Raw genomic sequence first — 12,091 nt, 5'->3', positions numbered from 1 at the left:
ATTCTGGATAATTTGCAAATGAGCTGCTTCAAAAATTCAGCATTTCTGCTGTGGTGTGCACCAAACCCCTGAGTGCTGTACACGTAGCTGTGGATGAGGACTCCTGTTTAAGCAGAGTGACCTGAGGGGGTGTGTGATGATCTGCAGGTCAAGTGGTGTTGTAATAAAGAAACATTTAGAGGGGAGTTGTCCCTGTTTAGTGGTTTAATCGTTGTTGTGCTATTTTTAAAGCTGAGATAATTCACAGGAGTAGTGGGAAATTATGCTTTATGCATTATTTGAGAGGCTGCTGTGTAGGAAAGGCTGAAATGAATAAATTTAACAATTTAGGTTTCTCCATCGTCATTTCTAATATTTGCAGATGAGCTGGAGTTACATGTTACAGATGCTCTGGATTTTTTCCTGCCATACACAAATTTTCACATCATACCCACTGCAGCTTCCAAACCTGTTTTGCTGCCTGCAGAGCACCCCAGGGAGGACAAAAAGAGATTGATTTGAATTATCTGGTTGCCAAAATAACAATAAAATACAAATATGTCCGAAAGAAGTGCAGGTACTGAGTGATGCCCTGTCTGTGGTCAGGTGCAGGTGAGGGGGCTGATCCTGGGCACCTCCAGAGCTCTGGGAGTCACAAAGGGGTTGATTTTGTCCATTGCCAACATACTGATTTAGGTCAAAAGCTGCTTCACCTCCTCCACTGCAGCCCCTGGGAGGGTGGTAAAGCCAGGGAGAGCAGGACCCTGCTCATCCCTTTCCCTTGATGTTCCTGAGGCAGCACCAGGATGGAAAATGAGCCTTTCATTGCCCACGTGTCTGTGGGCTGTGGAGATTCTGGGCTGTTCTGGGATGCTCTGGCTGCAGCTGTTATCTCTGCCTTGCAATAACACAGCTTTTCATATCAGATGAAAAACATAATCTTGCTTAACATTGAGTCTTTGGAAGTTTGAACCATTTTCCCTGGAAGGCTGTGCAGGAACGGGAGCAGCTGCCTTTGGGAGGCTGGAAAAGCTGCTTCTCCCAACACTGAGTTAGTGCTGATACACCTTTATTAAAATCCAGGCCATTCAGAAACCAAAGCTGGAGGGGAAATAAAGGAGCTGGGTGTGAGGAGGGGCAGCCTGAGGAGCTGCTGCTCCGACCTGCCTGAGTTCATTAGGGAGAAATGAAGATACAGGGTTTAAATTATAATCCTCTTTACTTTCTAAGAGCTGAATGCTGAGATTTCACTCGTTGGGTCCTGGAGGGCTGCAGTTGTTTGGGTTCCAGTGATTGAGTTATCACAGGGATTGGATTGGAGGCTGTGGGAGGGCAGAGCCAGCCCAGCTCAACAGAGAAATGGGGATTCAGAACTAAAAGCCACTGTCCTTGCTGTCACCATCCTTGTCAGGCAAGGGATGGGTTGTGCTGCTGTGGCGATTTCTTCACCTGCCTCCGAGGCCGAATTCCTGCTGCCCGGGCCATTGGCCCAGGGGAAGAGTCTCCAAGAGCAGCCTCAAGGGCTGGTGCATCAGCACAGCCCGTCCCACGTTCCCTTTGTGGTTTTACTGGAGGAAAATAGTTCAGCAGCTGGAATGAAAACAGAGTCTGGTTGTTAAAAACAGGGACACAAAGGGAACACCCGGGCAGGGATCCTCCTCTCCTGTGCCTCCCCCCAGGGGCAGCTGCCTTTGGTCTCAGGGGCTTGTGTGAGAAAGAATTTATAAATTTAGGGATAGGATCCCTTAGTAGAAGAACACTGAGTGTTCCTCTAAGTGCCCAACTGGGGGGTTTGGATCAATATTTAGCATTTAACTGGGTCAGGGAATGGCTTGGGAAAAGACCAGTGCTGTGCAGAGGTACCTGTTCAGCAGGAGAAATGGGGGTGAGGGGGTGGGTCTTTTGAGGAAAAAACTGGATCTCACAACAGCTTTTTCCTATTTCCAGCCTGTACATATTTTTTGTATTTTATTTCTCAACATAAAAGAGTAAAAAGGTATTTTTTAAAGTACGTGTGGTGGCCCTTTTGGTGGGTTTTTAGCTGTGTTTTTTTCCATTTGTTAGTGCAGGGATATATGAGATATAATGACATACAAACCACTTGGGCAAGATACCATAAAAATATGGTATTATTTCTTTGCAAGCTTCACACTGGGCAAGAAAAAAGCCCTTTGGGACTCTCTGGGACATGCAAGGGCTGCCTGTGGCCCCAGCACACCCCTCATGTTGTTCTGAAGTGTTTTCCTTGCTGTCCCGTTCCTCCCCAGGGATTAAAGCTTTGTGCTGAGTTCTCCCCACCCAGGAGCCCAGTGGCTGTGCTGGTGTTACTGGGAAGTGACTGGGAGTGTGAAGGTTCCCCCCAAGGTCACACGGGAGCAGCAGCAGAGCTCCTGAGTCACGGTCATGTGTCGGAGCTGCAGGTCCAGTTCTCCTCCTCTGTGTAACTCCATAAATATAGACCCAGCCAGCCTCTTCCCTGAGTCAGGAGAGGGCTCAGGAATCGGGATTAACCCCTTCCCACACCACCCCAGCCTCAGGAGGGGACACTGTTCTCCTGGAGGTGGAAGAGTTTTGTTCCCAAAAAAATATTCCAGAGGTAGAGCTGCGTGACTCAGCTTTTGTGAGCCTGGTGTGTGTACTTTGCCTGTTTATTCCCAGGACAGGCAGTCCCGAGGGAGTCATGTTACGCAGCAGGCTCAGTGTTTATTAACCAGCTCGGGGACTGAGCTAAGAATAACTTTTTTTCAGTTGTTTTGTTGATAGTGATTATTTTTTTTCTTGCTTAGCGCAGCAGCACCCGAGGTGGAAACAGCCCAGAGAGAGGGTTTTCCTGGCAAGTTGTGGGAATATTAAACTCTCAGCTATTATCACCTTCCTCCCCCCCCCCACCAGCCACAGCTGAAATACAAAATCAGGGAAGGGAGAGCTTAAAGGGAAGCAAATAGCTGTGTGTCCAAGGGGAGCAGCTCAGCAGCACTTGTGTGAACTCCAGGGATTCAGTCCAGCCTTTAGATGCTTCAGAACCAACACTTGCCTGCAGAGTGGTGCTTCCTTCCCTGCCTTCCCCTCCCCAGGGGTTTATTTAGGGGATTTTCAGAGCGTTTCCTTGCTGATCTCTTCATCCCCTCACTCCATCCTCAGCATTCCAGCCCTGGAGCCCTGTATTGCCACGTGACTGCACGTGACCACCTTACTTTCTGTTCCTATTTAGCTGCTTGGCACAGAAGAAGTCCCTTGGACAGATGAATAGATGCAATGCTTTAATCAGCTGACGGGGCTGAAAAGCCGCAGAAGGCTGTGATTTATTCTCTTGGATCTTTGATAATTTATTTGGGCTCCCACAGTCTTATATGTGAAGTTAATACCTGCAGAAATTTATAAACCACTTTTCCCCTCCCTTTTATTCCCCCCTGTTACATTTCTAACACAAATACCAGTTAAGGCAAAACCTCACTGTGGTTTGAAATGTGCTGGGCAGAAGTGTTTGTTGTTGTGCAATAGTTGTAAAACATGTTTATTTAGGTGGTGTTTGTGGTCTGCAGTGGAGTTTGTGCTGCACTTGTTCCCTAGGGCAGAGCTGTGACCTCACACCCACAGCGGTCACTTGTCCACAGCCACCTTGTTTGGTGACACCTTAATAGCAGAAACCCTTCAGTGGCCACAACTTAAGCCTTTATGTGGCTTTTTTCTTTATTTTTAACTTAATACTCTGTTTATTCTGGTGGGGTTTAAACACTAGGGGAAGTGTAACACCGGGCTGTGTCATCCTGTCGGCCCCCAGTGTCAGAAGTGACGTGTCACCAGTGAGGGGGTGCCTTTGGCACTGTGTCCAAATGCCTGGTTTATGGCCTTGCTGCTGAAACTCAAAGCTTTTTAGGCTCAGTGATAGCTGTGCTTCCTTTCTTTCACAATTCCTTTGGCTTGGGTGATTAAAAAAAACCTGGGGCTGTTTTGGAGGTGGGATTTTGGGCCAGCATTAATACTTGAGTTAGGCTTTGGGAGTTAGATGACTTAGGCTTTGCTCTGTCACATGCAATTTAAGCCTGAAGAAAACATGTTTTCATGACCCTGAAGGCAGGGGAGAATAGTAGATATTCCCTTCTCTTGTTGCTGAGGTGCTGTGGGAGCAGCAGTTTGGGATGAGGTCTCACCTCTTGACACACACACAGCTGGAGGCACAAGGAGCTCCCATTCAGCTGATCCATTTATTGATATTATCTATTCGTAATATTTCCTGTCACCCACCTTGTGTGCTCACTGCTGGCTGGTGGAAGAGATACAAGAGGGAGTGGCTTTAAACTGGAAGAGGGCAGGATTAGGTTGGATATCAGGAAGAAATCCCTCCCAGTGAGGGTGGGCAGGCCCTGGCACAGGTTGCCCAGAGAAGCTGTGGCTGCCCCATCCCTGGAAGTGTCCAAGGTCAGGTTGGACAGGGCTTGGAGCAACCTGGGCTAGTGGAAGGTGTCCCTGCCTATGGCAGGGGGTGGGATGAGTTGGGCTTTAAGGCCCCTCCCAACCCAACCCATTTTAGGATTCTGTGACACAAAGAGCAGCATCAGGACCCTGTGCAAGGTGCGTGGACTGACAGCAATCCACTGATCCTCCAAGGGGAGAGGCCCTAATCTTACATTGGGCAGAGATCCCAGAGGCACAAAGTCAGCAGCAGGATCCTACAAATGCAGGACAACTTCTGCAGGCTGTGGATGAAAAGACACTGGAGCTCCCTGTGCCTTGTTCTGCACCACTGAGAGCTCTGGTACATCCATTGTAGGCATTGACACCTCCAGCTCCAGCACAGTCAAACCTGGCAGATAAAGGGGGGAAATAGTTGATATTGCATCTGACATCTCGAAAATAAAAAGCATTAGACTTCTTTCAAATTAGTTGTTAGCATGAATTAGTTTTTGGCAGTGGTAAGGACAGAGGGAAGGGCTGGCTGGAGAGGATCCGATCAGCTGAGCTCCTGGAGAGGAGGGACAGGGAAAACCTGCCCTACTCACCTGTCAGAGGCTGTGCAGGGGCTGATCAAAGCTTTTAATTGCTCCTGAGCCAGAGTCTGTGCCGCTGTGTTGGCATAAACCACTACAGAACAACATTCTCCAGGTAAATACCCTGCCCAGTGTGTTTGGTGTCCTCACAGCACAGATCTGGTGGTGTACTTGGAGACTTGCATTTTTATCTTCATTTTGACCCACAAAGCAATCAGGGAATCGGGTAGAAAACAACAGAAGGTCCTGCTTGGTTAGTTTGGGTGGTAGTAACAGTGTCCTCACATCTCTGTGGAGTTGTGTGTAAGTTTTACTCTTTAAAAAGCAGTTTGAGTCCCAAAGAAGGAATAGGAGGTGTTGCAGCAGTTGGTGTTTAGGATGGGATCTTCTTGGACTGCACTCAGTCCCCTCATCCCCTCTGCCACATTTTTTGTTTATTTGTTTTTGTTTTATTTTTCCTTCTTTTTTTTCCCGAGGCTGGGAAATTCCTGGTCAGATTGTTTCTAAACTGTATTTTCATTTGCTTTGTGTTACATTTTGATCGTTGGGGATTAGTTGGGGGTTTTATGTCTAGGGATGGAAAAGAAGGAAAAAAAGACTTAACACAGATTGTCCCCTGTGCTGGGCATGGCCGGGGCACCTCCAGCCCCGGGGGCACCGCTGGGACCCTCCGGACAAGGAGGACCCGGAGGGGCTGGAGCGTGTGCAGGGAAGGGAAGGGAGCTGGGGAAGGGGCTGGAGCAGCAGGAGAGCTGAGGGAGCTGGGGGGGCTCAGCCTGGAGAAAAGGAGGCTCAGGGGGGACCTTCTGGCTCTGCAACCCCCTGACAGGAGTGGGGAGCTGGGGGGGGTCGGGCTCTGCTCCCAGGGAACAAGGGACAGGAGGAGAGGGAACGGCCTTGAGTTCAGGTTGGATATTAGGGAAGATTCCTTCCTGGAAAGAGTGGTCAGGCACTGGCACAGGTTGCCCAGGGCAGTGGTGGAGTCACCATCCCTGGAGGTGTTAAATAGGTGTGGATGTGGCCTTTGGGGACATGGTTTAGTGGTGGCCTTGGCAGTGCTGGGGAAGGGTTGGACTCGAAGATCTTGAAGGGCTTTTCCAACCTTAACGATTCTGTGATTCTTGAAAGCAAAGACTGTCTCAGGCTGCTGGCTGGGTGTTGTGCCACTACAATAATAACTGTTTAAAAAAATAATATAGTAAGTTCTAATGTTTTTGTTCAAAAAGAAAGAGGAAAAAGGCGCTCTGAAAAGTTATTTCTAAATGTCTCATTAAAATGCGTCATCAGCAGAACTCCACAGCCCCAGTTTATTGTTACTCTGGGCAAACAACACTGGGGAGAGCATCTGGTGGCACAAATTGTTATAGCCCATGGAAATGGGTGGAACTAGGAAAAATTTGCAGAGCCCATGGTGTGCCTGTAGCCATGGCCTGCCTTCCATCTGGGATGATTTCGGGCCCTTCACTGCACTGGAGATGCTTTAAAGGCTTCTGCTGAACCCACTCAAAGTTGTTTCTCGCTTTTGCCTGATTTTGGAGAATTTATTGGCCCTCTCTGCAGTTCATGCTTTCCTTGACAGCTAGCTCAGAGGAGGATTTTGGCAATCCTCTGTGTGTGGCTGGGGTTTGGACACGCAGGGTTTAGTGTTGGGTTGATGTTTCTCTTTGCTTGTTTTTTGCTGCAGCACTTGGGGAGCTCACTTAATAAATAGTAGTAGACTCTGACTGACATAATAATGACTGAGGAACTGGTACTTCCTTAACAGTAGTAAGCTACTACTGTGAGAGATAGCATTGAAAACTTAGTTGGGTCCTTGTTGAAGGTTTTTCCATTTCGATCTTGTCGTCTTTATCTCCACGTCAATCACTCCGTGTGATAACACGTTCCATTCTTATCTTTGGGGATGAATCATTGAATACACTCATTTTATATTGATTTTTCTTGTTCCCTGGCAGGCTCCTTACCCCTCAGGACAGAATGCAGCTCCAACCACGTTGGTGTACCCTCAAGCCCCTCAAACAATGAACACTCAGCCTCAGACCCGCTCGCCGGTAAGGAGCCCACGGCAGCGTTTCCTCCTGTTCTTTCTTCCTCATTGGTGTGTTTCTCTGTCTGTGTGTGTCTGTAGCACATGGCTGGTTCTCTGAAAAGCCCATTTTACTGACCTGGAAGCACATTCCGAATGGCAAACCTTGCCTGAGTTTTTCAGACACTGTCCTGGTAGAGTAATTTTCCTTCTAAAGTGGCTAAAGAAGCAATGGAGGGATTCTCATCTACTTCAAATAACATAATTTATTTTTAGCCAAGTTGCTTTCAGGTTCACTTCCTTGTAGAGTTCAGGTTCATTCCCAGAATCTTTCTCTTTTCTTCTTTTTTTTTTCTTTTTATTTTTTCTTTAGGGAAGTGTTTTGTGCAGGGATAGACCAGAGATCAAACACCAGCGGTTCTCTGCAGCAGCACTCAGTGTCCAGTGGCTCTGGGCATTGCTCCCAAATCAGTGCTACTGATCAGGTCTAACCCTGGAGGTTCTCACATGTGACCTAGAGCTTCTGTGTACTCAGATCTTTTTGTGCTGAGCCCCTTTTTCATCCACCTTTAGGTCTGATTGTCCTCCACAGTCTATTTTTTTGAGGTGTGTGTTTATTGTGATACCGCTCTGCTGTTGTAGGACTTTGGTTCCCCAAGCCAGGCTCTTTTTGGGGAATCTCTGCTCATAGTACAGCTGCACATAATGTTAGGAGACCCTCCTAGGGCAGCAGAGGCTTAGCCCAGCTTCTGGAGGCGTGGTGGCTTCCCATCACCACGTCCCGAGCCTCCGGCAGTGGAGGGAGCACAATCCCGTGTCCTGTGTCGTGACACCTTCGGGTCACTGCCCCCTGTTCCCTCCCCAGCATTCTTCTCTTCCTAGAGTAAGGCAAATGCTGCTGAAGCAAAGTGAAAGCCTCCAAGACAGAGTAGTTTGTCCACAAAACAGGTATAAATAGTTGTACACGGGGCAAGAACCCCTGGTGTGCAGCCACACCAATGTGCTGGCCCCGCTCCTGGAGGTTCCCCTCCAGGACAGTCAGTCCAGGAGGGTTTGTTCTGAGGCCCATGAACCTCTGTGCTGATAAATGAGCCAATTAACACCAATTTTAGAGTTCTGTGGTGTGGACAGCTGGGAATTTGTCCTTAGTGCCCCATTCTGATCAGTAATGCAGGACACAGCTGGTAAAACCTCTTTCCTCAGTAAGTATAATCACCTTTTTTCTTTAATTGTTGCAAAGCACAGCTAAATTGGTGTGGTTAGAACTGGAGCAAAAACCTGACTGAAGAGCTGCATCTCTAAACCAGTTTTTTTGACAGCCCAGCAGAACAGTGCCAATACATTGCACAGACAACTGGAAGAGGAGGAAGGTTTTGGAACAGAGTCCGGTTTACAGGTCCCTGGCTGGAAGAGGCTGGATAAAATACTGCATTGTAAGCAATATAACAAACTGTACTCCTTCTTGCAGGCAATTGTGCCCATGGCACCGTTTTTATTTCTTCCTTTCTTTCTTTATTTTTATTTTTTACCACATCTTTTTGTTGGCTACAGAAATGCACTGATTTTGCTTCTTTGCTGAGAGCACGAGCTGCCGTGGCAGCCTCTGCCAGGTGAGGTGGTGACAAAGGTCCCAAGGTGACACAAGGGCCCAAACTGAGTTACAGCTGGGGGGTCTGACCTGAGGTAGGACAGAGAGCAGGGCCCCTTGGGGTTTGTAACTCCACAGAGAGCACCTGGAGGAAATTCGGCCAGAAAACACCAAATTGTAGGGTTTTGGCCCCATTCCTGAGCAGATCTCGAGGAAGGATTTTTGTCTGCAGCCATCAGGCATTTTTTTCTATTTTTTTGAGCTCTCCTGTGTGCAGGTTTTGCCATCTGCTCTGCTGTGACCATCTCCACCTCATGACTAAAAGCTGCTCCCACCCATCACATCTCATTCCACCTCCCACCCCAAAGCAAATGCAAGACTGGCCCAGGCCTGAGCTACTCCTGCATTTTGTTCTAGAGTTGATTTATTTGTTTTTTTTTTTTTAATTTAATTATTATTATATTTTTATTTCTTTTTTAACCATCCTTTTTGGTGGTGAGGGCAGGGTGAGGAGGGGACGAGGAGGGTGGTTTTGCCATCCCTGGGCTCCCACAGCACAGCCCCGTGTGGGCCAGGATTGATCCCAGCCCCACTTCCTGGAGGGACTGGAGCTTCCTCCATCCCGTCCTGCATCTGAGGGCTGTTGGAATTGCAGAGCTCAGGCTTTGCTGCTCCTCCCAGGACAGCAGCCTTTGCAATCCAACTGGCTTCATGGTTGCTCCCCGCTCGCATCGCTCCCAGTAGCGGGAATGGCAAAGTGCAGCTCCAGCTGGGGAAGGAAAACGAAATCCAGGTCCTTCAGCACTGCTGGAAGTTATCCGTGCTCTCCTGGCCATTCCAGCCCTGAGCACCAGGGGATGTAAACACAAACTGTCCAGTTCTAGGAGTTCTGCCCAAAAAAAGACGTGCTGGAGAGGGTGTTTGAGCGATCCAGGAGGGGTGTGATGTGTGGGCCGGCACCCCCAGGGAGAGAACATTCCCTGTGCCCACAGAGGACTGTAGGGAATGAGGGCACAGGAAGGTTGGACCCAGGATTTGTAAAGTTTTCCTGTCTACTGTCTTCATCAAACAGAGAAAAAATGACCCCAAGTGTGAATTTTAATCGGAGCCAGCAGTGACTACAGTTTGTTCTGTTGCTTACAGCTACTAATAGGAATAATTCCTATCAATCTGAATTATTTAAATAAAAAATCAAGAGCCAGTGGTGACCAGTGCAAAATAGATGAGGCATTTTTCACTAACTTGGAGCTTTTATTTAATTTCTTTATTTTTTTCTTATAACACTTTACTTTCCACCACAGAGTATATTCCAGCTTCTTCATATATAAACTTCCAGCTCCTGCCTTAAGCACAGTGAGAACAAATCTTCTCTGTGGAACAGGGATGGGAGAGGTGCTTTGGCCCTGAAGCGAAGAAGCACAAGGTTTTTGCACCCCATCATTCTCTTTTTGGGTAGTTTTTTTCACTGGTGTGTAGCACAGAGTGTGTCACCCCATGGAAAGGCTCACCCCTCCCAGGGGTCCTGGAGTCCCTTGTCCCAAGACATTTGAACTGGTCTGGGGGAGTACTTCAGGGAAATAGGGACTTGAAGTGCTTTTGCCTCCTGAGACTCATCCAGGTGCCTGTTTCTCCTCATCCACAGAGCCACTGTCCTCTTCCCACCTGGAGCCTCAGGAGGATTCGGGGAGGCTCTGAGTCCTTCTCTTTTATTAAAATTAAAATTTAGCTTTTTAGTCTTACAAGGTGACCAGGCTTTGCTTTTTTATTCTTTAATCTAAAGCTTAGGGAAAATTTTCCAGGGTGAAAAAGCTATTTGGTGAACCAGTGCAGGTCATTCTTTATAAACCCTCGTGCCAGAAACGTGTGTGCAAATTCACTCCTTTCTGAAGGGTTTTATGACTCTCCATCCAAGAGTCACCGTGAGGTGAAGGCAGAAGGAATATATAAACATCAGTATAGCAGTTCTTGGAAATCTTAGATCTAGGCAATTAAAGTGTTTATAAAGGAAAAAAATCAGCTGGGCCAGTGGATATTTATACTTTGCTTCATGTTCGATGGCATTAAAATAGATGGAAGGGCTGTGTGTGAACCCTGGCCCACTTTTCCTTACAGAAAAACCCTCTTATTAAGAAAACCAATAATTAGTAGCCAGTTTTGATCACTGTTCCCAGGCAGAAGTGAAACCACAGTGAGTCCCTGAGTGAGCAGAGATGGGCTGTACCATGTGTCTTAAGTCACTGAGCCATCACAGTAGAGGCACGTGGTGGGGAAAGTCCACTCTGGATCACTAGTTTTGATTGTTCCAGTAGTTATTGGAGCTCTTATCAATAGGTTTTCCTGCTCTTATCATGCTCATTGCACTGAGAATTAAAGGTTTCAACACCTAACTCAGCTCTGAAAGAAGACACCTTGTCATCTTTATTTATATTTTCCATTTCTTGCATTCATTTTTATTTCTATTTTAACAATCAGTTCCTTATTGGGAAATGCTTTGAATGTTGACTGAGCATGTTCAACTGGGATTATTTTCCTCCGTGTTTAACCCAAGTGAGTGGGAAGTGACTCAGTAGCCTGAGCTCAGGGCTGGGAACCAGGACCTCCTGTTCTCCATCCAGGCTCCACTGCTGATGTCCTTCAGTGGGGACACCATGGGATAACCTGGTCCTTGTCTTTCAGAGGGGGTGGCAAATCCCACTCGTTAAGGAGGGGGTTGTTGCGATCCTGATGGAGAAAAACAAGCTGGAAATGAAGGAAAAGGGGGTGAATGTGCAAGGAATCACTACTCTTTGCCCTGCAGGGATGTCCCACAGCCCCTGGCTGGCAGGTCACTACCTGTGCCTGGCTCTTCCCTGCTCTCCAGCCATGAGTGTCCATCCTCAATCCCACAAATACCCGGGGCTGAGTCCAGCTGCTTTAACCATTTCCCTCCCCTTTAAGCAGTTTCCAAACCTCCACTGCTGCTTGTTTTAAGTTGTTTTTCTTTTGGTTTCGTGTTCTTTCCTCAGGCAGGGTAAGGAATGCCTGCATCCCTGCACTAGAGTGGCTGTAGGATCCCGGGAGCTGCTCCCCCCAGCTCCCAGCAGTGCCCATGTCCATCTGACACCTCGGTCCCTCCCTGTCTGTCGCTGTCCTGCAGCAAAGCTTTTGAGTGTGTCGTTGTTATTTTATTTTCTGTGGGTTTATTTTGCATAGACTGTGACATTTTGGTTCGTTGTGGTGTTTCTGACTCTTTGTGCCTTTCCTTTTGTGTTTGTTTCTCCCGCCTTTCCTCAGTTTGCAGCGGGGCCTCGACCTGCCCATCACCAGGTACAGTACCTGCCCCTTCGTTATCACCCTGCACTAATTGCCTGGGGGGTTTGGGGGTGGAGGTGACTCACCTACTAACTCAGAGTGGAGGAAACCACCCCTTAGTAGCTACTAGCACCTGCATAACCCTCTAACGAGCTGCCTGCAACGCTGAGTAACACAACTCACAAGTGGGGTCACTGCTCCCATGAACCACCCCCTTCT

At 47.9% G+C, this 12,091-nt stretch overlaps 1 protein-coding gene across 7 annotated transcripts in view; it reads left to right on the top strand.

Annotated features, from left to right (window-relative positions):
- The window catches only part of EIF4G3 (eukaryotic translation initiation factor 4 gamma 3), a 143,312-nt gene that overhangs the window by 60,175 nt on the left and 71,046 nt on the right, over positions 1-12,091 (top strand). For 6 of the 7 annotated variants that reach the window (XM_051771525.1, XM_051771526.1, XM_051771522.1 and 3 more), the window contains 2 exons: positions 6,923-7,018; positions 11,855-11,887. In XM_051771525.1, the coding sequence (XP_051627485.1) occupies positions 6,923-7,018; positions 11,855-11,887 (129 nt within the window). The remainder of the gene's footprint in view (positions 1-6,922; positions 7,019-11,854; positions 11,888-12,091) is intronic. The other variant, XM_051771523.1, reaches the window with a different exon arrangement.

This window comes from Manacus candei, unplaced genomic scaffold (assembly GCF_025592945.1).
Source record: "Manacus candei isolate 608988 ecotype Guabito, Panama unplaced genomic scaffold, ASM2559294v1 h1tg000136l, whole genome shotgun sequence".
Taxonomy (NCBI): Eukaryota; Metazoa; Chordata; class Aves; order Passeriformes; family Pipridae; genus Manacus; species Manacus candei.
The sequence above is the reverse complement of the archived record's forward strand: the minus strand, read 5'-3'. Positions and strand labels throughout refer to the sequence as shown.